This window comes from Meriones unguiculatus, chromosome 18 (assembly GCF_030254825.1).
Source record: "Meriones unguiculatus strain TT.TT164.6M chromosome 18, Bangor_MerUng_6.1, whole genome shotgun sequence".
Classification (NCBI taxonomy): domain Eukaryota; kingdom Metazoa; phylum Chordata; class Mammalia; order Rodentia; family Muridae; genus Meriones; species Meriones unguiculatus.
In genome coordinates, this window is record NC_083365.1 from 14254600 (window position 1) to 14281665 (window position 27066).

Consider the following 27066-nt stretch of genomic DNA (forward strand, 5'->3'; position numbering starts at 1 on the left):
ACGTGTGCCTGTGCAATCAATCAATCAATGTAAAATAATAAAATAAAAAGCGTAAAACGCTTTGGCCAAAATCTCACCGGGGTTTGCTGGTTAACATAGAGGATGAAAATAAAACTCTCTCTTACCTCACAGCTAGCCACACCACTGGTTACTCTATTCCCCTACAAATGAAAACAAAGCTATCCTCAAGCTGTACTACAGAGCAACAGTAATGAAAACTGCAGGGTACTGGCATAGTAACAGGCTGGTCGATCAATGGACTTGAATAGAAAACCCAGGAGTAAACCCACACTCCTAGGGACACCTGATTTTTGATAAAGGAGTCAAAACCATAGCATCTTCAACAAATGATGCTGGTCTTACTAGATATCTACATGCAGAAAAATGTGAATCCTGCACAAAAGTAAAGTCCAAGTGGATCAAAGACCTCAACATAAAACCAAACACACTAAACCTGTGAAGAAAAAGTGGGGAAAGCCTTAAACTCATTGGCACAGGAGACTTCCTGAACAGGACACCAATAACTCAGGCTCTAAGATCAACAATCAATAAATGGGACCTCATGAAACTGAAAAACTTCTGTAAAGCAAAGGACACTGTCATCAGAACAAAACGACAGCCTACAGACTGGGAAAGGATCTTCACCAATCCTGTATCTGACAGAGGGCTAATATCCAGAATATATAAAGAACTCAAGAAGTTAAACAGCAACAAATAAAGTAATCCAATTTTAAAAACTGGGGTACAGAGCTAAACAGAGAATTCTCAACAAAGGAATATAGAATTGGAGAGAAACACTTAAGCTATGTTCAACGTCCTTAGTCATCAGTGAAATGTACATCAAAATGACTCTGAGATTTCACCTTACACCCATCAGAATGGCCTAGATAAAAAACTCAAGTGGCAGCACATGCTGGAGAGGATGTGGAGAAAGGGGAACCCTACTCCACTGCTGGTGGGACTGTAAACTTGTACAATCACTTTGGAAATCAATCTGGTGCTTTCTCAGACAATTAGGAATAGAGCTACCTCAAGATGCAGCTATACCACTCCTAGGCATATATACAAAATATGCTCAAGTATGCAACAAGGACATTTACTCAACCATGTTCATAGCAGCTTTATTCCTAATAGCCAGAATATGGAAACAACCCAGATGTCCCTCAGCTGAGGAATGAATACAGAAATTGTGGTACATTTACACAATGGAATACTACTCAGCAATGAAAAACAAGGAAATCATGAAATTTGCAGGCAAATGGTAGGAACTAGAAAAGATCATCCTGAGTGAGGTATCCCAGAAGCAGAAAGACATACAGGGTATATACTCACTTATAAGTGTGTATTAGACATATAATATAGGATAAACATATGAAAATCTATACACCTAAAGAAGATAAGCAAGAAGGAGAACTCTGGATAAGATGCTCAACCCTCATTCAGAAAGACAAATGGGATGGACATTGGAAGAGGGAGAAAACAGGGAACAGGACAGGAGCCTATCACAGAGGGCCTCTGAAAGACTCTACCCAGCAGGGTATCAAAACATATGCTGAGATTCATAGCCAAACTTTGGGCAGAGTGCAGGGAATTTTATGAAAGAAGAAGAAGATAGAAAGACCTGGAGAGGACAGAAGCTCCAAAAGGACCAAAATATCTGTGCACAGGGATCTTTTCTGAGACTGATACTCCAACCAAGGACCATGTACGGAAATAACCTAGAACCCCTGCACAGATGTAGCTCATGTCAGCTCAGTCTCCAAGTAGGTACCCTAGTAATGGGAACAGAGGCTGTGTCTGACATGAACTCAGTGGCTGACTCTTTGATCACCTCCCAATGAAGTGGGGAGCAGCCTTACCAGGCCACAGAGGAAGACAGTGCAGTCAGTCCTGATGAGACCTGATAGGTTAAGGTCAGAGGGAAGGGAGGAGGACCTCTCCTATCAGTGGATTGGGGGAGGCGTATGGGAGGGGGGAGAGAGAGAGAAAGAGAGAGAGGAATTGGGAGGGGACGAGGGAGGGGGCTACAGCTGGGATACAAAATGAATAAATTGTAATAAATTAAAAAATAACCAAAAACAAAATAAAGGGGGAGAGAAAAAGGTTCATTTGAAATGCTGCACACTCTCAAAGGGAAATGAAGGAGAAATGTGAAATCACGGGAGAAAGTCACACACACACCCCCCCCGTAGCAGTCACCCCCCCTCCATCCTGTGTCCCTCCTGGCGGGAGTTTATGAGTCCACCCACGGGGAGACAGTGCCCACCATTCTCCTCATCTGCAACTCTCCAGCCAGAAAGAGGCAGCGGCAGAGCCCCATCAGGTACCAAGATCACTTATGCTGTTTGGGAAAAATAGGACCAATGCAAGAAATTATATTTTGTTGAAAAAAACTGTAAGAAGAAGCAAGTAAGAACCATGGGTGATTTTTCCCTCATAGTAATGATTACAAGGTCATCTCAATATCACAGCTTGGGGGAAAAAAAAAACTGGCCAGCCAAAACTTACAAGATGTCAGGTCAATAAACTATCGCTATTGTCAAAGCTACGCTCATAAGGGCAGTTCTGTTTCAGCCCAAGATTCTTGAACTCTGTCAATACGGTCAGGTTCCTAACCTCCGTGAGCCTCAGCTTCCCTGTCTGTGAGACAGGGACACCAGCAGTTCATTGGCCGGTTATCTCAGAGCTTAGTGTAGTGCCTCTTACCACTTGAATTCTCAACTAGCAGAGAGTGCTTAACCTATTTCAAGGGAGCAGGGATGGGAAGGAACTCCCATCACATACAAAGGAAGCCGGGACAGCATGGCACAGCACAGCCCTTGCTCGTAACGTGACCTGGGATATTACCGAGTGCTGTAGAGAATGAGCGTCAGGCAGGGGAAAGCCATCCTCTGAGACAACTGTCACCTGAACATGCCATTCTAAACACTGGCCACTCACCCAGTGGGGATTCGCCAGTCAAGGAAACTTGCGTTTAAAAGTAGCAAGACGGGAGAATAGAGCCAGACGGACAGACGCCACACAATGCCCTCGCCCCACCCCGCTCACAAACATGGCTACATACATCAGAATTCACTGAACCCTTTGTGATCTTTAGGCATACCCAGGACCAAATAAGAAACCACAAAGGAGGATAAGATAAATCTACAGTGGCTTTAAAGAGAGCCACTGTTCAGGGGAGGAGTGCGGCGGTAAAGAGCTGCAAAGAAGAGCTTCCAGGCTGCTTTGGTTGTAGTTCGTTATGGAGCAAGGCATCAGGGTGAAAGGTCTTGACCAACATGTTTGTTTAATTAATAAGGAAAAAGAGGGCTGGCGAGATGGCTCAGTGGTTAGAAGCATTTGCCACCAAGCGAGGCACGGGTAAGGGCACCACACAGGGCTGGGAGACAGCTCAGTGGGAAGGAATGCAAGCTGCTCAAATGTGAGGACCCGAGTTCAAGGCCCCATAACCGAGGTAAAAGGCCAGGTGTGGCTTTACATGCCTGTAACCCCAAACTGTGTTGGGGCAGAGACAGGATCCTGGCTGCTAGCCTAGTTCCACCCAGATTCAGTGAGAGACACTGTCTCAAGGGAATAAGGTGGAGGGTGATAGAGTGGGACATCTTCATCTGTTCTCCATATGCACAGATACATGTGCACATCTGTGCACATATACCACACACACACACACACACACACACACACACACACTCACACACAAAAAAACTACTGCAGGAGACAACTAATTAGCCCTCTATACCCATGAATACCCATGAATCACTAGATGAAATACACCTATGCTGACTACCTACAGACATTGTTTTCTTATCATTTAAAGAATGATATAATTTAACAGATATATAACATCACCATTATATTAGATACTAGAAGTCATCAAAAACTGTAAAAGAAACTTTTATTCACCTGTTTCAATTGTTGTCTCAGAGAATTATTGCCTGTTTCTTAACCTAGGCCTGGTCCTGGAAGCTTCCAGCCTCCATACAATCTAACCTAGGCCTAGAATGTTTTCAGCCTCTGAGACTTCCTGCTGAATAAGCTCACCCTTTCTTGTTCTTCCTGAGTTCTAGGCTGGCTGATTCAACTCAGCTGTTCTGGCTCAAACTCCTCTCCCAGCTGATTTATTCAATCTGGCTTTTCTCTCAGCCCCTGAATTGCTCTGCTTGGCCTCTAACTAACTCCAGCAATCTGCTCTATTCTCTGGCTCCTTCTCATTGTCTGGCTCATTCTGTCTTCACCTGAGCTTTCTCTCTCTCTCTCTCTCTCTCTCTCTCTCTCTGCAACTTGTCTCTCTATTACTGTCCCGGTAAAACTGCCTCTCCCGTTTCCTTTTCTTCTTCCCCTTCCCCCCTCCCCCCTCCCCTCCATTGTCCCTTAAATGGCTTCCCTTTCCTCACTTCTTGTGAGAGTTAGGCATATCCTATTCTGTCAAATCTCTGATTTGTCACTCTTTCTGCCACTCAATTAGACATCACTTTCAAACATGGGTACTTCCTTCTACAAACTAACCTTACCTTCATTATTTGGGATTAAGGACAGGTACCACCACGCCTACACCTCAGCTTTTCTTTACCTGCTCCTTGTTCTATACCAGGCTAGCCTTGAACTCAGACCTGCTTGCTTCTATCTCCTGGATGAAAGGTGTGCTTGTATTCCAGCCACATCACAGAGACCTAAAAGGTCTTTGGATGTGACCTCTTGCCAGAGCAGGTATGTTCTGAATTAAAATTCTTCTATTAAAAAAAAATGATGTAAGGTATACAGGAGGGCGTGGAAGGTCCTACGCAAACACTGTGCTACTTATATAAAGAAGTTGAGTGTCCATGTATTTTAGACTTCTCAGAGGTTCCTAAAGTAACAACACCCCATGGATATTGCAGGACAACTGTACCAGCACAGAGAGAGGACTTATCTCCTGATCTGGAAGCCTCGGCTCTGGGTGTGCTGCTGTGTGCAACAGACAGAAACAGCAAAGACACTGCCTCCCTTCTTCATACACTACTATTGGAAAGAACAACAGCCTGGCTAGTACTGTTCCCATGGAAATGTTACAGGGAAAAACTAAAGAGGACATTACAGAGCTTGAGGTAGTATCCCACTGGTGGCAGGGAATATTTAAGTTTGGCTGCCATTGCTCTTAAAGGCCTGTGCTCACATCTGCCTCTAAAACAATCAGATGCTGTTCTGAGCCTAAGGTTCTCACCAGAAAACATGCAGAGGATATGAAGCCAGGCTCAGGAAAGATAGGGTGGTCTGTACTGCTCCCCTATTGCACTGAACCACGAAACAGGGACCAGACTCCTCACCTGATTGTCACGGTCAAAGATGGCCTCAGTCTGGATCCCTCTCACGTTGCTCCCATGACCCTTCTCAGTCATTGCAAACATCCCTGTATACTTCTGCTCCTGAGGTTCACAAGACAGTAAAAGAGTGTTAGCCGGTCAGACGGTCTCTAACTGAAGACCTCCGGCCATTAACAATAACAGCAAGAGAAGGAGACGAAAGCCGGGGACAATCATAACAATTTAGTCTGTTGACCTCTGTTGTGAGTTTAGGATTATAACAGATGAAGCTGGAAAGATGGCTCGGTGGTTTAGAGCACTTGTTGCTTTTGCAGGGGACCCAGGTTCAGTTCCCAGCACCCACACAATGGCTCACAACCATCCATAACTCTAGTTCCAGGGAATCCAACACCCACTTCTGGTCTCTGAGGGCACCAGGCACTCAGGTGGTGGACAGACATACCTTGAGTCAAAACATCTATACACATTTATGGTTTTTAACTTAATCATTTTTATTTCTTGCATGTTGCATGTAAGTCTATGTGAGTGTCTCAGAATAGAGACATTTGTGAGCTACCTCTAAGCAACTGTTGGGAATTGAACTCATGTTTCCTCAAAGAGCAGCCAGTGCTATTAACTGCAGAGCCATCTCTCCATCTCCCCCAACACATATATATTTTTTAATCTTTAAAAAAAATGACAGAGGTAGCATGATATTTTAAAAGATAGTCTTGAAATTCTCATTTAGAATAAGATTTTTGCAAACTCTAATTCTATTATTTTTTTAATTACTCAAACACACACTCACATAAAAAAGTACTGATTAAAAGAAAAAAATCTCCATGGGAAAATACAATCTATTAAGGCAAACATCATACCTTGAGCGGCCGAAACCACTTGGTAACATGTTCAGGGCTTCCAAGATTGTTGACAGCACCACCAAACAACAAATGAATGATTCCACACTAGAAACAAGGACAGTACAATGACGAGCTCCATCAACAGCTTAACAACAACTAGACCTACTGGTCAAACTCCATTCAAGGGGTATCTCTTGGGATCCTTTATTGCTATGTCTTTATCTGCCTGTTCCTAAGTCCTGACAAAGTGCTGCAGACATGGAAAAAGGGAAGGGGGTGGAAAAGACAGGGAGGAGGAAGCAGGGGTTTAAGAAGGAGGAAGAGGAGAGGTGTTCTAGTTTGCTCTCTGCTGCTGTGATAAACAGAATGATGAAAAGCAACTTGGGGGACCAGCAGGGTTCTTCAGGCCTCCAGGTTGCAGTCATCACTGAGGGAAGCCAAAGCAGGCAACTTAAGACAGGAACCTGGAGACAGGAATTGAAGCAGAGACCATAGAGGAATGTTGCCAACTGGCTTGGTCCTCATGGTTCACTTATCTTGCTCTTATACACCCCAGGACTACCTACCCAGGGTGGCATCACCCACGAAGGGGCCGGGCTTTCCTACATCAAACATTAATCAAGGCATGCCATGTAAGCCAACTAGAAAGAGAGAAAAGTCTTCAGCTGAGGTTCTTTCTTCCCATGTGACTCCAGTTTACGTCAAGCTGACAAAATTTAGCCAACACAAAGAGGAGGAAGAGACATCTAGAACAAGGCCACACGAAAGGAGCAAGACAACTGTGGATGGAAGCGTGTAGATATTTGCTGGTGTTGAGCTCAGCATCCCTTCCCTCTCTTAGCCATCACTCTGAACTTCTCCTGAAGGCCCTCCTTCCCTGGAGTGGCTCTGAATGGCTTGCAGGTGGCTTTAAGATGAGTCTGTGACATACATACACACATTCATACATATATATGTATGTGTGTGTATGTGTGTGTGTGTGTGTGTGTGTGTATCTGAGTTTCAACATCCCCATAGCCACAAGGATGTAACTTTAGGAACAGACCAAGAATCTCAATGGAACTATCCAAAGACATAGTGGAATCTAGAGCAATGGAGTCCTGAGGCAGCTGATTCAGGTGCATAAGCTGGTGAATGGAGCCAATGTAGGGATGGTAGGGTTGAGGAAAGACAGCTAAGAGGTTCAAAGAGTCAGGTCTCACACTGCTATGGACTTATTTAAAAAATTATAACAATTAAGCCTATTTTGCTCAATCAAGTTTAAACTGGACTTTTTTTTTGGGGGGGGTCACTCGTAACTGAATGAGCCACCTATACCCAACTTTTGGAAAATGGACTCAATCCAAAACTGTATTTTTTTTTTCTGTGTCTGGTTTAAATAACAATACTCAAACCAAAACAAGTTGAATTTTTTCTTTGGCTGATGGTAAATGTAAACATTATGACATATTTCCTTCTAGATTTTTAATGTTTACCTCTTCCTTGGGAATGGGAAAACTAGAAATTGTTTTTCCACACTTAAAAAGCTTCCCTTCATTAGCTACATTAGTAAGTGGCTAGGGCCACAGAGAGCCTGCACTGTCAAAGGAAATTGACCAGCTTATACATAGAATCTGTGGCACCTCCACTCACACAATCAAGTAAAGTGTGAAAACTTTCCCTCACAAAGCCACAGTCTCAAAATGGCAGACAACATGACCAAGACAGACCAAGTGCAGGAAGAGTATCAGGTATCTGCTGTTTACAGCAGAGCCTCGGGGAGCACAAACATGTTTCTAGACAGAAAAATGAGTCAGGATGGCAGGTAGCGGTAATGGCAGAATATGGTGGTCAATGGAAGGAAGTACACATTCTGGAGACAAATTGTTGAGTTGGATTTGGAAGGAGAAGGGAGGACTCCAGGAGATACCGGGCCTTTGGCTGGGTTACCATGTGGATGAAAGCCCATTAGCTGTGATGCAAGAACTTGCAGGTGTTGACATGAACAGGAAGGAGATGCTTAAACTAAGATCTGGAGTTACAGATACTGAAATCGACAAGAGATGGACATCTATCCAAATTGTCCTTCCAGAAGACATTGTGCCCACTGCTGTCAAAACCATCCATTATCCTGTCCCTAGGGGCAGAACACTAGGAAGCCCATTTGCTTTGAGACAAACGGAGCAAAGCTGTGGCAAGAATTTAGAAGCTGAGACATCTAATAAAAACACTGAGACATTTAATAAAAAATAAAAAGAATAGGACTCAACATATCCTATTTGGGGTGTCGTCTCTTTCCTTTTTTGATAATCTGGAGAAGAGAAAGGATGATTGCAACATCAGGAGGAGTATGAAGCAATTACCACAGCATGCCCAGAAAGGGCTGGCAGCAATCTCTGCAGACTACCACTGGAGATGCCTAAAGGCTGGTGTCTGAAGTCAGGACAGCCTCAAGAGACAAATGATGAGCCTTGGCAGAGCCTCAGCTTACACATGAGGATGAGAAGGTGATTCTGGTCATCAGAGCAGAGTTCTGGTTGACCTCACCTTAGTCCACCAATGAGGCCACAACCTATTTAGATAATTAAGAAGGGCTCCTGGTTGGGATGGTGAGAAGGCTTATTGAGCATAGTGCTTGCCTTGTAACCACAAGAGCCTGGGTTTGGTCCCTTGAACCTACAAGGAAAACTCCCCAGGTGCCATGACCTGCGTTTGTAATCTCAGCGTTGGGGGAGCAGATAGGAGGATGTCTAGGGCACACTGGCCAGCCAACTTAGCCTACTCAGTGGTTTCCAAACCAGCAAATGACTCTGTCTCATATGTTTTTTAAAAGGAGTACCTAAGCAAAGCAAGCAAGATAGTCCAGTGGGTACTGCTCAAAGCCCAACGACCTGAGTTCAATCTCCAGAATCCACATGGTGGAAGGAGAGAACCGATTCCATTACATTGTCCTCTGACTTCTGCAGGCATGTCATGGTGTTCTCTCTCTCTCTTCCTCTCCCTCCCTCCCCCTCCCTCTCTCTCTCTCTCTGTCTCTCTCTCTCTCTCCTCTTCCTTCCTCTCTCCTTCCCTTCCTTTCTCTCTCCTTCTCTTCCTCCTCCCCCAACCCTCTTCTCTCTCTTTCAATAAATACATTAAAAATAATAAAAATGCAGCTGAGGAATGACACCGAGGTTGTTCTCTGGTTTCCATATGCATGCACACATGCATGTGCGAGTGCGCGCGCGCACACACACACACACACACACACACACACACACACACACACACACCTCGCCACATCTCAGAAGGCTATCCAAAGAGTGCCAGTCCTGGGGATGTATTAGCCCTGTCCACTTCGTGCTCTTTGCTTCCTGATCCACTGCGATGTCAATTGCTACACACTCTTGCCACGATGGGCCCACCCTCTTCACCATGCCTTCCCAGCCAGAATGAGCTGAAACCATGAGCCAGAATGGTTCCTCCTTATGTTGTTTCCAGTGGGCATTTGGGCCACTGTGACGTGAAAGTAGCTAACGCAACCAGCTTCCAAGCAGGCTGATGAGAAAGCGGGTAGTGCTCTCCACGATAGACACACACACATAAAAATAACAAATATTTCAATTAGTGAAGTCAACGACTCGCAATATAGATCCATCTCAGCAGTGATATCTATGTGAAGAGAGTTAAGTCACAGACATTTACAGTACTGTCTTTACAAAAGTAAGGAATGCACCATTGGTGGTGCATTCCTTTAATCCCAGCACTCAGGAGGCAGGGGCAGACTGATTTTTGTGAGTTCGAGGCCAGCCTGGTCTATAGAGTGAGTTCCAGGAGAGCCAATGCTACACAAAGAAACCTTGTCTCAAAGGGGGGGGGGGGAGAATAATTAATAGACAATATGTGTATTAATGAAAACAATATGCAAAACCAAGCAAAAAGTATCAGACATGCACCAGTAATCCAGCTGTGGGAGACAGCGGCAGGAGTTCAAGGCCAGTCTAGGCCACAGAAAGACTGTCTCAAAAGCAAATACATGACAAAAAGCCAAGTCAAAAGAACAGATGATGGTAGCAAAGGGGGAAAGCAGGAAGCTGCATTCTGATGTGGACCACTTTACAGACACCCATTCGGTAACTACCCTGAAAGCTCATGGTATCTTTCAGTCCTCATGCGCAGGGAGCGTGTGTTCCTAAGGGTAAGACGCCCAGCACCTCTCACCTTCACGCACATGGCCACATCCACTGTCCCGAGAACTTCCCCCAGGACAAGGCTTCGGCTGAGGAAATTCTTTCTTTTTTCTTCCTGAAAAATATAATAAACCCAAGGTGAAGGTTTCCTTATGGTCTTCTGTTCTTGGAAGTCTACATTTTAAATAATATGTGATATATATAATGCTTTCACAATGAAACAACAAAAGCAGTTGTAAGTCAGGAAGTAACCTCATCGCTCCTCGGAGTCTCTTGCCATTCGGGTGTAGTTATTCAAGGACTCCTCTTCTTTTTCTGAGATTTTTTTTTAAACATGTATTTAGCACGTATCCAGAAATCAGAGGCCAACTTGCAAGAGTCAGTTCTCTCCTACTGCATGTGGGTCAGGAGGATCTAAGTCAGGTCATCAGGCTTGGAAGCAAGGATCTCTCCCTGCTGCCCCCACACCTTCTTTTCTATCACAGCAGAAAGCCAAGTGCTCTGGCCTGTGGGTGCTCTGCCCCTGAGGCTCCTCCCTGACCTCCCAGTACACCTCCCCTGCAGCACAGGCAGCCAGGACATCCTGCCTACCCTCTCCAAGCATTCACACAGCAACACTGATGTGAAGAAAGGACGTTAGAAAATCTGGGAGCATTTTAGATAAAGGAAAAGCCGTGTTCTTCTCTTTCTAAGCACAGGCCACCCTGGGTTTGATTTGCGATTTTAAAGCCATGAGGTCCTGGTCTCTCATCCTTGCTGATTCTCTCCCTATCCGCAACATCAGCAACGTCCAAAGCTTTCAATGCTGTTAAATGATATTCTTTTCTTTAAGCATATTTTTTCTTTTTTTTTTCTTTATTAATTACACTTTATTCACTTTGTATCCCCCCTGTGGTTCCCTCCCTCCTCCCGTCCCAATCCCTCTCTTCCTCCACCCTCTGCATGCATGCCCCTCCCCAAGACCGCTGATAGGGAAGGACTTCTTTTCCTGCCTTCTGTTCCTAGTCAATTAGGTCTCATCAGGAGTGGCTGCATTGTCTTCTTCTGTGGTCTGGTAATGCTGCTTCCCCCTCAGGGGGAGGTAATTAAAGAACAGGCCAATCAGTTTATGTCAGAAACAGTCCCTGTTCCTATTACAATGGAACCCATTTGGATACTGAACTGCCATGGGCTACATCTGTGCAGGGGGTTTAGGTTATCTTCATGCATAGTCCTTGGTTGGAGTATCATTCTCAGGAAAGACCCCTGTGTTCAGATTTTTTGGTTCTGTTGCTCTCCTTGTGGAGTTCCTGTCCTCTCCAGATCTTACTGTTTCCCACTTCTTTCATAAGATTCCCTGCACTCTGCCCAAAAGATTTCACCTTATACCCATCAGAATGGCTAACATCAAAAACTCAAGAGACAACACATGCTGGAGAGGTTGTGGAGAAAGGGGAACCCTCCTCCACTGCAGGTGGGAATGTAAACTTGTACAACCACTCTGGAAATCAATCTGGCGCTTTCTCAGACAACTAGGAATAGCGCTTCCTCAAGGTCCAGCCATACCACTCCTAGGCCTATATCCAAAAGATTCTCAAGTATACAATAATGACATTTGCTCAACCATGTTTGTAGCAGCCTTATTTGTAATAGCCAGAAGCTGGAAACAGCCCAGATGCCCCTCAGTGGAGGAATGGATGCACAAATTGTGGTATATCTACACAATGGAATATTACTCAGCAATAAAAAACAAGGAAATCATGAAATTTGCAGGTAAATGGTGGGATCTGGAAAAGATCATCCTGAGTGAGCTATCCCAGAAGCAGAAAGACGCACACGGGATATACTTACTCATATAGACATATAATATAGGATAAACCTACTAAAATCTGTACACCTAAAGAAACTAATCAAGAGGGAGTACTCTTGCAAAAATGCTCAATTCCTATCCAGAAAGGCAAAGAGGCTGGACATCAGAAGAAGGAGAAAAGAAGGCACAAGTCAGGAGCCTGACATAGAGGACCTCTGAAAGGCTCTGCCCTGCAGACTATCAATGCAGATGCTGAGACTTATAGTTAAACGATTTTCTAAAACTAGAGCAGGACTTGGGAGATGGCTTGGTGGGTCAAAGCGCTGCCGCACAAGCATGAGGGCCCGAGGTTGGGTCCTTAGCACCTGTGTAAAAAGCCAGGGGCAGCGACGGGTGTCTGTAACTCTAGCACCAGCAAGGCAGAGACGGGAGGATCCGAGAGGCTCTTTAACCAGCCAAACTAGCAAAATTACCGAGCCCCATGTTCAGTGAGAGATCTTAGTCTCAAAAACTACAGTGGGGAGTGACAGAGAAAGATACCCAACATTACGTGCGCACGCGCACACACACACGCACGCACACACGCACACACGCACACACACACACACACACACGCACACACACTTCAATAAAAGCCAGAAGCAACATTTCCTGAGAAGGTGCTGGCCCCTTGAGGGGACAATTTGCAATCAATTATTCATTATTGGAATTCATGCTAGTTGTCCTCATAGGCCTTTTGAGACCCCACCGACAAAGCTAGCACCAGGGGCTCATGTGTGCATGGATGTGCACCTGTCTGTGCACACATGTATTTGTGTGTTGAGGTGTGGACGCAGCTATCTTGCATATATTGTGCAAGTGCACCTCCATGTATACATGTGTGTATGTTCCTATATACATTTGTGGACATGTATGTGTTTCTTAAGTATGTGCACATGTCTTAGTGTGTGTTTCTCTACACACATTCATGTGTGGGTGCACTTGTGTGTGTGTGCCGCCCCATAAGCAGCAGGATGATAACTAACCTTCTTTGGATGACTCTTTCCACACTGGCTTCAGCTCTTTCCCTAGACATACTCCATATTTCCCCTCCCTTGGGTTTTCACAGGGTTTCTCTCAGCCATTATTAATTTTATCAAACAGCATGCTGTCAAGATTTATGCTTCTCAACATGGCTTCGAACCAGCACATCTTGTATTGATTATTTTCCAAAGGATCTCCAGGCTCTCATAGAAGCTGTTGCATGGCTCCAGCCTGCGCTTGCACCGAAGAGTCCGTTACAAGCAGATAATGAGAAACAACTGTAGCAGATATCTGTTCTCTGTTTTTACCGGTCCTTCGAACAGCCCGGGTCCCACATAAAAGATGGAAAATGTTCAGGGAAATCAAGCGACTTACCCAACCAGAGTTACCTGAGTGTTAAAACTGGGGTCAGAAACCAGCACTTCAGAGCCCTTACAAGAATGTCTTGCTGCTGCCTCTCACTGCCCCTCATTTTTAAGGACTCTGGTGAGCCATCTTATTCTGTACCACCAGAGAGTACTCACCATCATCCTGTCAAGGCACCCCATGTCATCTTGCTGAGTCTGTAGTCACATGAACAAACATCCCTTTGCCTTCAACCACGTGTACTGCTTTTGTAAACTCAAAGCATCAGAAGTATACAAATCTCCTGGGCATAGTGGCACATGCCTGAAATCCCAGCACACAGGAGGCAGAGGCAAGATCTGGGTCAGCCCGGTCTGCTTAGATATTCCACATCAGTCAGAACTACATAGAAAAACCCTGCTTCTAAATAATTGTTAGATAAGTAGATAGGTAGATAGACAGCTAGATGATAGATAGATAGATAGATAGATAGATAGATAGATAGATAGATAGATAGATAATAAACAGATAGATAGGTAAATGCCTTGGAAATATCATACGTAGAGGGTTTTCTTTCTTCTTCATTCTGATAATTCATAGTATCAATACAGGAATATAATTTTGTTACTAGTAACATCCAATTGTGACCATTTTTATTCACAAGTCTGAAACTAACTGCAAGCACACGTGTTGAATTCATGCATCTTGGAGCATTTTAAATTGTTTATTGTAACTTCCCTTCCCCGGTCTCCACATGAGACAGCTATGTTTGTTATTAGACCTGACAGGAAACGTCAGGAGGTGTTTGTCATCCTCTGGTGCTAACTTGACTGTGCACTTGGGCTGGTCCATTTTCAAAACTCACATCAAAGTTCTGAAACCTGGACTGGCTTTGATTTGATGGACTGTGCTGCTGACATATATTTCTAACATCATTTATACACATAAATTCTCTTGTTCTTGCCTTTACTTTGACTAGCTAAATGTTTAATTAATATTCATTATTGGCAAATTTATCCTCTTGTTAAATTGGCAGCACTAGCTGGATTGTCTATGTTGATCAGGATCAATCATTAATCAGTGCATTTTTCTGCATCTTTTTAAATATTTTTGCTATGTCAACATTTACCATCATTTACGCTTGATATACTCAAATGAAACTCGATGACTATACCATCATGTACATTTATCATTTTAAAGGATAGTAAATTCACAAATGTAGAGATAATATATTCAAACTTTTATTATATTCAAACTTGCAACCCACGCCACCAAACACATCCACTTAGTAAGTTCAGTCGCAAACAGAAGGAAGATAGCTTGTCCTAAAACACTCTCCTTCAGGGCATTTATGTAGCAGATCTCTGTGCTGTGATATTCTACTGCAACTGCTGGGGAGGAAAAAAAAAAGCCTAGTAAACCCAGAGGTGTCCCTGAAAGACGTGTGTATTTCCTCAATAAAAATCAACAGGTTCAGAACTGTTGGAAATGTGCCATCTGTGTTGCCTTTTCTCAGCTGGTCACGGCCCACAGGGACCCCTCTGTACCCACAGGCACCCTGCAGTGCCCATTGAGGGTCCTAAGCAGAGATTCCTTGTCCTCGTTTTCTAGTATAAGTCCCTGAAGAAAGCATATGTGCTTCCTCTCCATTCTGGTTTTAGGGTTTATTATGCCTCTTTCGTCTTAATGAATATGTGTTATTTAGAAAGAAAGCTGTCACAGTTAAAGGGTCTCAATGACTCAGGCAAGGCAAGCTCCTGAGGCAAAGGGCACTGTGTCCCACTGCGGCAGAAGGTGTCTGTAGCCACAGTCCTGAGAAGAGTGATGATAAAAAGATCCTGCAGCCCACTGGCCAGCCAGTCTAGACAAATCAGTGAACTCCAGGCTCAGTGAGGGACCCCAGTTCAATAAGGAGGACAGCAATGGAGGACTCCCTCTCCTTCCCTTTCCTCTCTTTTCTCTCTACTCTTGCTCCTCCCCACATTCCCCACCCTCTCTGTTCTGTGATATACCCTATATTGACCTCAGACTCCTAATCCTCTTGATTCCTGGGATTATAAACATGGTTTTTCATCACTTCTTATATCTTTCCAACATAGGCTTGTACCTACACTTGTAGCAACTCCCAACTAGTCTTCCTGCCACCTCTGCCCCAAACAAGAAGCGTGACAACCACGACAATCTTTATACTATAAGTATCACTAAGATAAAGTTTCTATCAGGGCACCTGTAATCCCAGCACTTGGGAGGCAGAGGCAGGCAGATCTCTGTGAGTTTGAGGCTAGCCTGATCTACAAAACAAGTTCAGGTAAGTCAAGGCTATGCAGAGAAACCCTGTCCCCCACCCCCGAAAAAAAAAAAAAGATAAAGTTTCTATTCAGTGAAATCCACAATTTCAATGTATGAACTCTGACCAAAAAAAAAAAAAATACACCTGTGATAGAGGAATGTCACATAATCAAGATGACAGAACCTTTCCTCTCCCTACAGCAGGTGCCCTCATCGCCACTTGCATGAATTCCCAGCCCCACAGGCAATCACTGTTCTCTTCCATCACCCTCCACCAAATTGGCCTGATCTTGTTACGTACTGCAGGCCACACAATAGGCATTTATAGTCGTTATTTGTCATTTCCAAATTGACTAGACTTAGAATCACCATGGAAACGTGCAGTCAGAGTGAGGTAAGACTTGAAGAAAGGCTCCTGCGGAATGTAGATGGCACCTTTGACGGGCTAGGGTCCCAGGCTAACTAAAAAGAGAAAGAGAGCTTCCTGACTGAGAAAAAACGGTGTGGCCAACCGCATTAAACTCAGGCTGCCATGACTTCCGATCACGATTAACCCGTTGTACTCTCAAACCGTGAGCCAAAGCAACTTTACCCTTCCTTAAGCTGATGGTGTCAGTAATTCTAGCACAAGGAGGAAAGTAACTAATACAACACTCTTTTGAATCTGCCTTTATTTGTGCAAATGAGGCATCCACGGTCTTGTCGAATATCAGGAGCTGATCTTCACAAGCAGCCCCCATCTACAAACAGAACCCATCTCGTCCACTTCCGATGGGCGCTGAAGAGGTTTCCGTTATGGACATGGTATATACAATGTGGGGTCTATTTCTCTTTGTAAATCTTTAGGGATAAATTTTATTAGAACAAAATTTAACTTAGGTTAAAGTGGAGGCCTACATTTAAGTCGCAAAAGATGGCCAAATGGTTTTTTTAAGATTTATTTTTATTTATAAGCAAGTGTGTGAGTGGCTCTTTGTGTGTGTGTTTATGGGCATCTGTGTGCAAGTGTCCACAGAGCCCAGAAAAGGGCGTCAGGTCCCTTGGGGCTGGGGGTAAAGAGGGTGGTGAGCCATCTGAGGTGGGTGCAGGAGCCTGGGAGAGTAACAGCTATTCTTAGCTGCCGGGCCAACTACCCTGCCCCGACAAAAGAGTTTTGACAATGACTGTATGCTTCTACTAATGATGTACGAGTAATCCAAGTTTCTCCACATCTTCACCAGTGGTCCTATTCTTTTCCACTTGGGGCAGTTCTGGAGCAGGCACAAAAACCACATTATGGGTTTAAAATGTATTTCTCAGGTGCCTATAAAGCCAGAGACATTTTCACGTTTTATTGGCCACTGTGGGGTATCTGCTCAAATCTGTCACGTTTTTAAGTATCGTCTTTTCCCTGAGCTTTTAGAAACTTTATGTGTCCTGTATCTAGACACAAAATTCTGTCAAATATATATGCCCTGATGATGTCTTTCCACTTTGCAATTATTCTTTTTCTTCCCCTCTTTCTTTTTTTTAAAAATAAGATTCATTTATTTTGTGTATATGAGTTGTTCTATCTGCATTTACACCTGCCAGAAGAGGGAATCAGTTCACATTACAGATGGTTGTGAGCCACCATGTGATTGCCGGGAATTGAAGTCATGACCTTTGGAAGAACAGACAGTGCTCTTAACTGCTGAGCCATCTCTCCAGCCCCCACTCTTTCTTTTTATAAATAGAAATCCCCCCCCACATAATGTCTGTGTGTATAATATATATAATATGTGTTTATTTGGATAATTTCCCACCATACAGAAACTGGGAAGATTTTAGTTCTGTTTCCTCCTGCAGGTGCATCCTTCTCTCAGCCTTGCTTTTCCACCTGTGCCCTGATAGAGGACAGTGGAGCAGCAAACACACAAGACTACCACTTATGCACAGATAAAGACTGGCATGATTTTATAACATTCTGGACATGTCACATCCATAAAGTAGAAATTGGAACCGGCAATGGACACCTTTTTTGCGTTATTTTTTTTTTTTTTTTCTGGAGAGGGATGAAGGAGATCATTTATGAGACACATGTCATTATAGGAAGGTCATCACCATTTTTTTTCATTTTTAGTAAAGATCAATTTATCACATTTTGCCTATGAATGCTCAATGGGACCTAGGGAGTCTCTCTCTCTCTCTCTCTCTCACGCGCGCGCGCGCGCTCTCTCTCTTTCTCTGAAACTCTCGCTTATCCTCAAGTTAAGATTTCTTTTTGTTCTTCTATGAGCTAATTTTAAAGTTTCTGCTCTAAAAATCTATATAATACTCCTTAGATTACTTTTGCATGTGGTGTGAGGTAGGGATCCAGGTTTACATGTTTTTCTATTCACTTCAGCGTCATTTATTACAAATACATTTCTTTTCTTGTTGAGTTTCCTTGAGAACACAATCAAGAGTAAATTAGCTGCTGCACATTTCTGTCAGGGCTTGCTATTCTGTTCCCTTGATGTGTCTGTCTTCTTTTGTGTTAGAGTCACACAATCTTAGACACTTCCGATGAGCCTCGAAAGCCTGTCGTGAGAGCCCACCAGCTTTGCTCCGTTGCAGAGTCGTTTTAACCATTCTAGGTCCTTTGCAACTCGGATGGTGTTTGAAACCAACTCATAAAGTGTGATGATGGCAACAGAGCACCTCCTAAATCAGTCTCATGTTATACCTTCCCCAACAAAGAAAGCCTCCAACTGACTCAAGAAAACCTAGTCACCCAGCCTTCGTGGCCTATGATCACGGAGCAGAGCATCTGAACAGAGAGCCGCAAAGATTTGTTGACAACGACTGTAGGTGTGTGTTTCTATTCTCCCAGGAACTTTGACTGCTCCAGAAAAGCCAGGCCAGGACTGAAGAAAGTGACGCTCCATGGCCTTATCTAAGAACAGTTTTTATTCCGTGAAAACGTTATTATAGCATTCCGACAAAGTAAAATTCTTCCAAATTCTTGCCTCAAGCATGATACATGTTCGCTTGGCAGCAGAGGCCTCCTCCTGAGCCCCTAGCTGTGTACCTACATTTGGAAATTAGTCCAATTAAAGAGTGATCACAGGATTAGTCAATTCTGACAGCATGTAATAATGAATTAATCTTACTGGTTTTACCAGCTTGACACATGAGGTTTCTCTCCTGTTAGTGCAAAGTACAATGTCTGGCAATGATCTTAATGGAAAGTAATGACTGCTTCGTATCTGCTTTGCCCTTGGACAAGCATTGCTCAAGTCACTTCACATTTTGAAAACTGAGAAGATTGCTACTTAAAACCTGGATGGTGAATCATAGTATCATTGAATGCTCATTCAACACTTGATATTGCCCAATTACCATCTGAGGAAATTGTCACATGGGCTGTCACTTGATCCTCTCATGAGCCCTTTAAGGTGAGTGAAGGAAACTGGGACTCAGAGAAGCAAGAAAGTTCCCCCAAGGGCTTGGGTTTCTCAATGAAGAAACCACGTATGAACCCTCATCTATCTGGCTCCAAAATGGGGCAGAAAATTAATTTTAAAAGCAATATGCAAATATACAGGAAGTGCACTAAAAAGATAACACTGACATACAAAACCCCATTGTTAGTTATATATAGTATCATGAGTCTGTGTGTGAGTGTATAACTTTAATTTTTCTGAAGTGAATGTGTCTTACTTTAATAATGTGAATTTTTGGTATTTCTTCCAGTGAGTTTCATGACTTTTTCTATAGTCTCTATCTGTAGTTGTTTGACTTCTCCAAGCTTCACAGCATGAATAAAAGGTGAAGAAGCAAGTTTGAAACATGGGTTAAGAAAAAGCTAACCCCAGTGCAGGGACCAGAGAAATTAACATTACAGCAGTAATTCCAATATGGCCCAGAAGTCACGACCTCAGCTGGACATGACCAGCATAAACTTGAAACCTGACTTCTCCACCTGATGACATCCCTTGCGTGCTTGCTGGTCTTGATGATGGATTCTGATGGTTGGCCTTGAGTCCCGTGTTTAAGCCTACCTTTGCCACATGGCAGGAAGGAAACCCAGTGTTAGCCATACCCATGTTAAGATGATCCCAAATCACAACAGCTCGCCCCCACACCTAAAAGTCAGATGGCTTCTGCCCAGGGACCCTCATTAGTGTAGCTTCTTTCTACCCCATGTAACTACATGAAGTTGTCAGCCGAAGCCTTTGCAGCTTCCTCTGGCCGCCATCCATCCCGGCTTGCCCAGGTGAGCTGTTTTGCACAGTCCCTCACTTAGCTATTCCACATTAGTTCTGGCTGGATCGTGGACACTGGAAAGACAGAAAACTCTGTTCTTTTCTCCCAGCCTTTGTTTCTGCCTCATCACAACAGAAGCACTGTGTGGTGCTTTACCCCATTTGGGCTGTGGAGTCAAGCAGGAATGGTTTCACTTTTTGCCTCTGTTCCTCCTAACTTTTAACTTTAGATAAGTTAAACTTTTCTCTAACCATTAGACCATGGCCTGTGGGCCTGTTAAATAGGGAATAGTATTTATTTTATGATATTCCTAGGAGGAGTTTGTTTGTTTGTTTGGTTGTTTGGTTGGTTGGTTTGGTTTGTTGTTTTTGAGACAAGACCTTGTCACGTGGCCCAAAGTACCCTTGAGGTTTTTACCCTCCTGCCTCAGCTTTCTGATGCTGGGGTTACTTGGATAGTTGCATGTGTCACCATGCCCATTTTGTACAGCATACTCTAGAACACTTGCAGCTCTCTTCTGCTCAGTCCCCTCTCCTGTCTCCACGCTGATCCTTCTCCAGAACCTGCCACACTCAGTCCTTGAGCCTCCCTTTCTCTGTCATATTTGGGGCTCCATCCAGCTTCTCAACTCTTAATTCACCCCTGTACTCATGGTTTCCCGCATCCTATCCCTATACATCTCAAATTTCTGATCATAACTAAGGACTACCTCCTGAATGTCAAGCCAAGCACAGAACAGTCTTCATTCTTCCCTCCCTCTTATGTCTACCCAGCCATCAGAGACTCCTTCTACTCTTTCAATAGGATTTCAGAGGAAGCTCTAATTCCGTCACTGACTAAGGTCAGTCTAGTCCTGGCTAGCACCAGCTCTCTCAGGGGACTGAAATGTCCCCCCAACTCATCTCCTTTTCGGTCCTGCTCCTCATAGAGTCTCAAGCCCAGCAGTTAAAAAGGCTCCTGGTAAAATATTAGATCATGCCCTGCTCCACTCAGCCCTTTTTGAAGCTCTCCATCATATTTGCCCCGAGAAAAGCCAAACTCCTTCTAAGGCCCTTCACTGTCACGCAACCCACTTCATCCTTGGCTCATCAATTCTTCCTTCTCCCTGTTCACAGCACACGTCACTGTTGAGTGGTACGTTCCTCCCTCACATCCGTCTACCTGTTCGTTACCCCAGTCTCCACCCAACCTGCTCCCCAACCTGTGAGTTATTTCTCCAGGTCACATAATTGCAAGGTCTTCTATCTGTCTTTCTATTCTTCCCAGTGCTTTCCCATGCTCAATTTTTAAAAATTTACTTAGTATGAGCATCTCATATAAAAATTACTAATTCAACCATTTTTAAGCGTCCAGTCCTACGGCATTAAATATACCCCGAGTGCTCTGAAACCAACACCATCCATCTCTAAGACTTTTTAATCTTCCCAAAGTGAAAATCCAAACCTGTTAAAGTCTCCTCACCCTCCTTTTCCCCAGCCCATGATAACCTCTATTCTAACCTCTGTCTCCCTGAATCCGATAACTGCACACACCGCACACAGTGGCACACGGTCATTGTCCTCTTTTGACAGCCTCATTCTCTTTAGGCATAATGTCTGCAGGAGTCATCCCTGTAACAGGTGTCAGCCTTCCCTTACTTTCAAAAACTAATTCTTTTTTTTTTTTTTTTTGCATTAATGCCTCTTTTTGTGCATTGTCTCTGCTGGCAGAGGTTAGCTATTGTGCTCAGCGACACTGTCAGCATGGTGTGGCGATAAATGTCTGTTGTCAACTTGCTTGGATCTGGAATCAACTAAGAAACAAGCTTCGGAGTGGGTCTGCAAGGGTGAAGAATTAACTAATAAGCAAAACCGTTCCGGGAGCAGCTCTACATAAGAAAGCCTTGCTCTTCTGAAGAACTCTGACCAAAACAAGCACACATACATACATACACACACACAGACACTCACACACATATGCACACACAAATATTTGCCTGACTCTACTTTCACTTTTTGTGGCATATATTAAGAAATAAGATTTCTATACCCTGTCATTTAATTTTTAAAGAAATGTTCAGTTGTTAAGGAAATCCCGGAGTGTCTTGAACAGAGGCTGGATAACTTCACATTCTCACCCCAGCACCAGCAACACACTTTCCCATCCTTGAGGGAATGTCTCTTTTTTTTTTTATAGGCAACGGTGTTAAAGAGTGTAAAACTACATGTATCTCACTGAAGGTTTGATCTTCAATTCCCTAACGATTAGTGATATTAGGCATCATTCTGTATATTTATTGTCTCCTCCTATACTAAAATATAAGCTCTAAAATTACCTGCTTTACTTTCTCCCCCTTGGTGCCTGGCTCACAGCCGGAGCTGGTAAATGATTTTAAAATGGGTAAATCACCTCAGCTGGCACAGAGAAGGGACCTAACAAATAGTAGCGAATAATTATTAGTGTTACCTTTTACACAACACTTTACTGCAAAAGTAGTAATTAAGTTTTCAAATAAATTTTTTTTATTTATGAAGAATGGTCACAGTATCAAGAAATAAACAGTACCATGATTCCAGCTGCTCTGGAGTCCCTTGGCAGGCAACTCACTCCCTGGCAGGCTCTTTGAAGAAATCCCTGTGGTCCTCACAGATGACAACACACTTCGGATGCCAGTCTCTACAGAGGGACTTCTATAAACAGTCCACTCCATCCTGTCATCTCTGCTCAACTCTTCCACAGCATCCCACGAGGCCAGGGCTGGCCAAATGGCCAGCATCCAAGTCCGTGGAGTTGGAGCTGAGACAAAGACTCCTGCCAAAAGCAGCAGAGAGACTGAGATCCAGGGCAGGCTGTCACAGCGTGCTAGGAAAAGCCAGGCTTCCAGGACGAACAGAAGCCAGAAAGCCAAAAATGAAGACAAAGCCAAGGCCAGAGAGGAGAGATCTCAGGGAGAGCAGGCAGGAGCCAGCACAGGGATGGGTGGGAGAGGCTTCTCTGTCACGATCCTTACAACCAATAGGGCCTGGGTTGGTATTTGGGGCGGAATGTCATGAAGGACCAATGACAGATTGACTTCCCTGGCTTCTTGATATAGTCCCTGCTCTGCTAGAGTTCTGCAACACATTCATGACTTCCTGGGAAAGTCTTGTTTCTCAGAGGTCATCAGAAGTAACCATTCTTAAACACCTTCTGAGATGAGGTGATCTGACCTTAGAATATCACTCCATGTTAGAGCTGATCACCAACCTGCTTCTCTCTAAATACAAAACACCCCAAAGTGAACTTTCTGTGAGCATGCCTAAAGTTCTGATCAGAGTAATATATAGTTAGAATAAATACAAACGTCAGCCCATCGGTCTTCTGCCAATTCCCCTCCAAGCTGCTGACAGTGGGCTTCCTGGAACCCATGGATTATTTAAACCAGTGTTTCTTAGACATCAAGGTTCCTGAGCCCCTTCACACTTAGAAACTACCGAGGGGTCAGTGATACGGCGCAGTGGGTAAAGGGGCTTGCCACCAAGCCTGACAGCTGGACTTTGATCCCCAGGACCTACCTAGTGGAAGAAAAGAACCTACTCTCTCACAGGTTGCCCTTGACCTCTACACTCATGCTGTGGTACACGTATACACACACACACACACACACACACACACCAAAACAAATGCATAAATAAATAAATAAATAAATATAAAAAGAAGGAAAACTATGAGAATGCCAAGGAGCTTTTCTCTGTGGTTATATACAGCAATTTACCATGCTGGTAATTAGAACAGAGAAACCTGATACTTTATTCACTGTAAACAACAATAAACTCAAAGTAAGCAACGGTTTTATGAAAATTAAACACAATTTTCAAGATAAAAAAATATCAGCTAGAAGAGTAGAGTTACCTTATGTTTTACAAACTGTTGGAATATCTGGCTAAATGGAAGCCACCTTGACTTTCCTATCTGCTTTTGCAGTGAGGTGCCATTTGGGTTGATTAGCTTGTGAAAATATTGCATCGTACACAGGGGACTGGGTATTTACTTTTCAGGTAGCCCCTGCAGCCATCTCAGAGATGTCCATGGATCTTCAGACCACACGTGAGGACCACTGGTCCAGGCCTTGGCACTGCCACCAATGCCCTGCCCATGCAGACTCTTGTGATGATGATAACACAGGGTCTAATTGACAGTTTTCTTTCAGTCTCAGGGGAGATAGTGAAGGTGAGGAGGAGCCATGGGATGGGTATTTCATTATCCAAAAATTGTCCCCAGCCAGCCCCCATCCATGGCCAAGAATTGTCTGACCCTGACTGCTTTGTTCTTGGGAGAAGGAAATGTTGAGTTAGAATATTCCTATGAGCCAACCTTGAGCCATGACTGAGAAAGAGACCAACTGATGAATGGGAATAATTTGGGAGGATGGCATAAGGGTCCCTGGAAGAAAGCACAGTGTATCAACATTAAACCTCAGGTGCACCCTGAATCGCATGGTGGATTTAAGGCTAATTTCACTGGATAGGGCAAAGGTCTAGACAGAAGAACTTTTTATTGAAAATATATTTTTCTATATTCTGATTACAGTCTCCCCTTCTTCAACTCCTGCCTACACACCCAGATCCACTCCCTTTATTTCTCTCATTAGAAAATAAACAGGCATCTAAAATAATAATAATGATAATGACAACAAGAATATAAAAACAAACCAGACCAGGACAAAACAAAGAGACAAATGGGGAGCAGGGGCAGTCGAGGCTGAAGAGATGGCTCAGTGATTAAGAGCATTGGTTGCTTTTCCAGAGGTCCTGAGTTCAATACCCAGTATATATATGGTGGCTCAGAACCATCTATAATGGAATCCGATTCTCTCTTCTGTGATGCAGATATATTTGGGTAGATAGAACACTCATATACATAAATCAAGAGGTCTTGTTTGGAGACAGGGTTTCTCTGTGTAGCCTTGGCTATCCTGGACTCACTTTGTAGACCAGGCTGGCCTCAAACTCACAGAGATCTGCCTGCCTCTTGTCTCCCTTAGTGCTGGGATTACAGGGATGTACCACTGTGCCTGCTTTTAAAAAGTCTTTAAATTGAAAGATTTTAGGCTGGGTGGTGGTGGCACATGTCTTTTATCCCAGCCCTCAGAAGGAAGAAGCAGGCAGATCTCTGTGAGTTTGAGGGCAGCCTGGTGCATTCCAGAACATCCAGGGCTACACAGAGAAACCCTATCTAGAAAAAAAAAAAAGCCATGCAACTCATACAAATGCAGAAACACAACGCATATAAATGCCATAAAAACACAAAATTGGAACCCATAATACATAAGCAAAAAGATATATAATGTTCCCCAGCCGACTGTAATATAGTACCATCAGACTGACAAGCCTGGTAAGTCAATGACCTGGGGGCTTGAATTCACTAGTTTCATATTGAACTGAATCAATTTCTAGCTTCAGGTTTTTTTTTGTTTGTTTGTTTGTTTGTTGTTTTTTTTGTTTTTGTTTTTTACCTGTACTTGGGAACACCATGAAGAATATTATCAGCATTTAGTACCATTTATCCATTTAAAGTTCTCAGTGCTGTGGCTGCCATCTATGTGAGTATTAAGTTTGTGCTATCGCTCTTTGTTAAAATGGTAGTGTAGGTCAGAGGTTCTTAACCTGTAGGTTGTGACGCCTTTGGCAAATCCCCATCTCCAAAAATATTTACAGTATGAATCAAAACAGTAGCAAAACTACAGTTATGAAGTAGCAAGGAAATGATTTTATGACTGAGGGTCACTACAGCATGAGGAACTGGATTAGAGGGTCACAGCATGAGGAGGGCTGGGAACCGCTGCTCTAGATCATCAGTCTACAACTCTATCTGGATCAGCTGCCAGGGAAAAGTGTCTCTGAAGATTCTGCCACACGTGTCCAGGCTCCTGTAGCAGCTCTTTTTCTCCCACAAATGGCAAGATGTTTAACAGAAACAACTTAAAGGAGAAGTTTATATGGCTCATTGTTTCAGTCCATCATGGCAGCGCTCAGGGTGGCTCGGTGGCTTGGGAACCAGAGAGAACAAGATAGGAAGAGGGTCGGGTTGTAACCCTCCAGGGTTGCCCCCCAGTGGTCTATGTCTTCCACCTGGATTCTGTGTCCCAAAGGTTCCATAACTTTCCAAAACAAAACCATCAGTCATCAGAGGCCAAGAATTGAAGTACGTGAACCCATTGGAATGTTTTACATCCAAACTGTGGCACCTCCAAAGGAAGGAACCATAGCTCCCAGCCCAGTTCTGCCACAAAGCAGTCACCCTGAGGTTTTAATCTTCATCGGGATACAAAAAGTCAACAGTTTCTCCACCTAGCATCCAATCTTGGAATTGCCAGAGAAACAAGAGAGCTCTTGGCTGAGGTACACAGGGCTGATGCTACTAGAAACTGGTGTCAGAACAGCAAGCAATTCCGGTGTTCACTCTGGGTTCCCTATGTGTTTCTATGTATGCACACAGAGAGAGACAGAGGGAGAAACAGAGAGTATGAAAAACAGAGAGATACAGAAAGAGAAAGAAAAACACACAGAGAGAAAAATCAGAGACAGAGAGACACAGATAGAGACACAGGAGAGGTACAGAGGGAGAGAAATACAGAAAGAGATAAGAAAAGACACACACAAAGAAAGTGACACAGAGGCGCACACAGAGGAGAGAGAGAGAGAAATACATTCACACACATTTTACTTGGTCTCAGATAATGTTTTTCCCTTCAAGATGATTGAAACATTTCATCTTACAGAGAGGACAGAGTGGAATATTTTTAATGGCTTATTCTTGGCTTGTGAACTGTCCATGGAGACCTAGGACAAGAGAGGCTCCCTGCTCGTTTGTGCCTGGAAACATCATCATTACACTTGCACTCTGCTTCTGAGCTCACTGGCTCATCCAGGAACAGCAATACAGCACAGGGGCCAGGGACGTCGGAAAGGTCTGGTATGCTCTCTGAATGGGGAGGACAGCCATGACTCAATATTTTTTATTAAGAGGCAGAATGAATCATACAACACTTGTAGGATCCTGGGATATGGACAGCTTGTCCAGCTGTCTAAGGGTGAGATCTGAGAACCTTCAAACACAGATGTACTGCCAAGTCTCCTGACATCTGCCCAATGAGATGAGCCTGC

General features: G+C 43.8%; 1 protein-coding gene across 2 annotated transcripts in view; it reads right to left on the minus strand.

Moving 5' to 3' along the window:
• Acoxl (acyl-CoA oxidase like) overlaps positions 1–27066 on the minus strand; it is a 289947-nt gene that overhangs the window by 239800 nt on the left and 23081 nt on the right. For both annotated transcript variants that reach the window (XM_060372067.1, XM_060372068.1), the window contains exons 3-5: positions 10319–10402; positions 6158–6244; positions 5304–5402 (exon numbers count right to left, since the gene is read on the minus strand). In XM_060372067.1, the coding sequence (XP_060228050.1) occupies positions 5304–5402; positions 6158–6244; positions 10319–10402 (270 nt within the window). The remainder of the gene's footprint in view (positions 1–5303; positions 5403–6157; positions 6245–10318; positions 10403–27066) is intronic.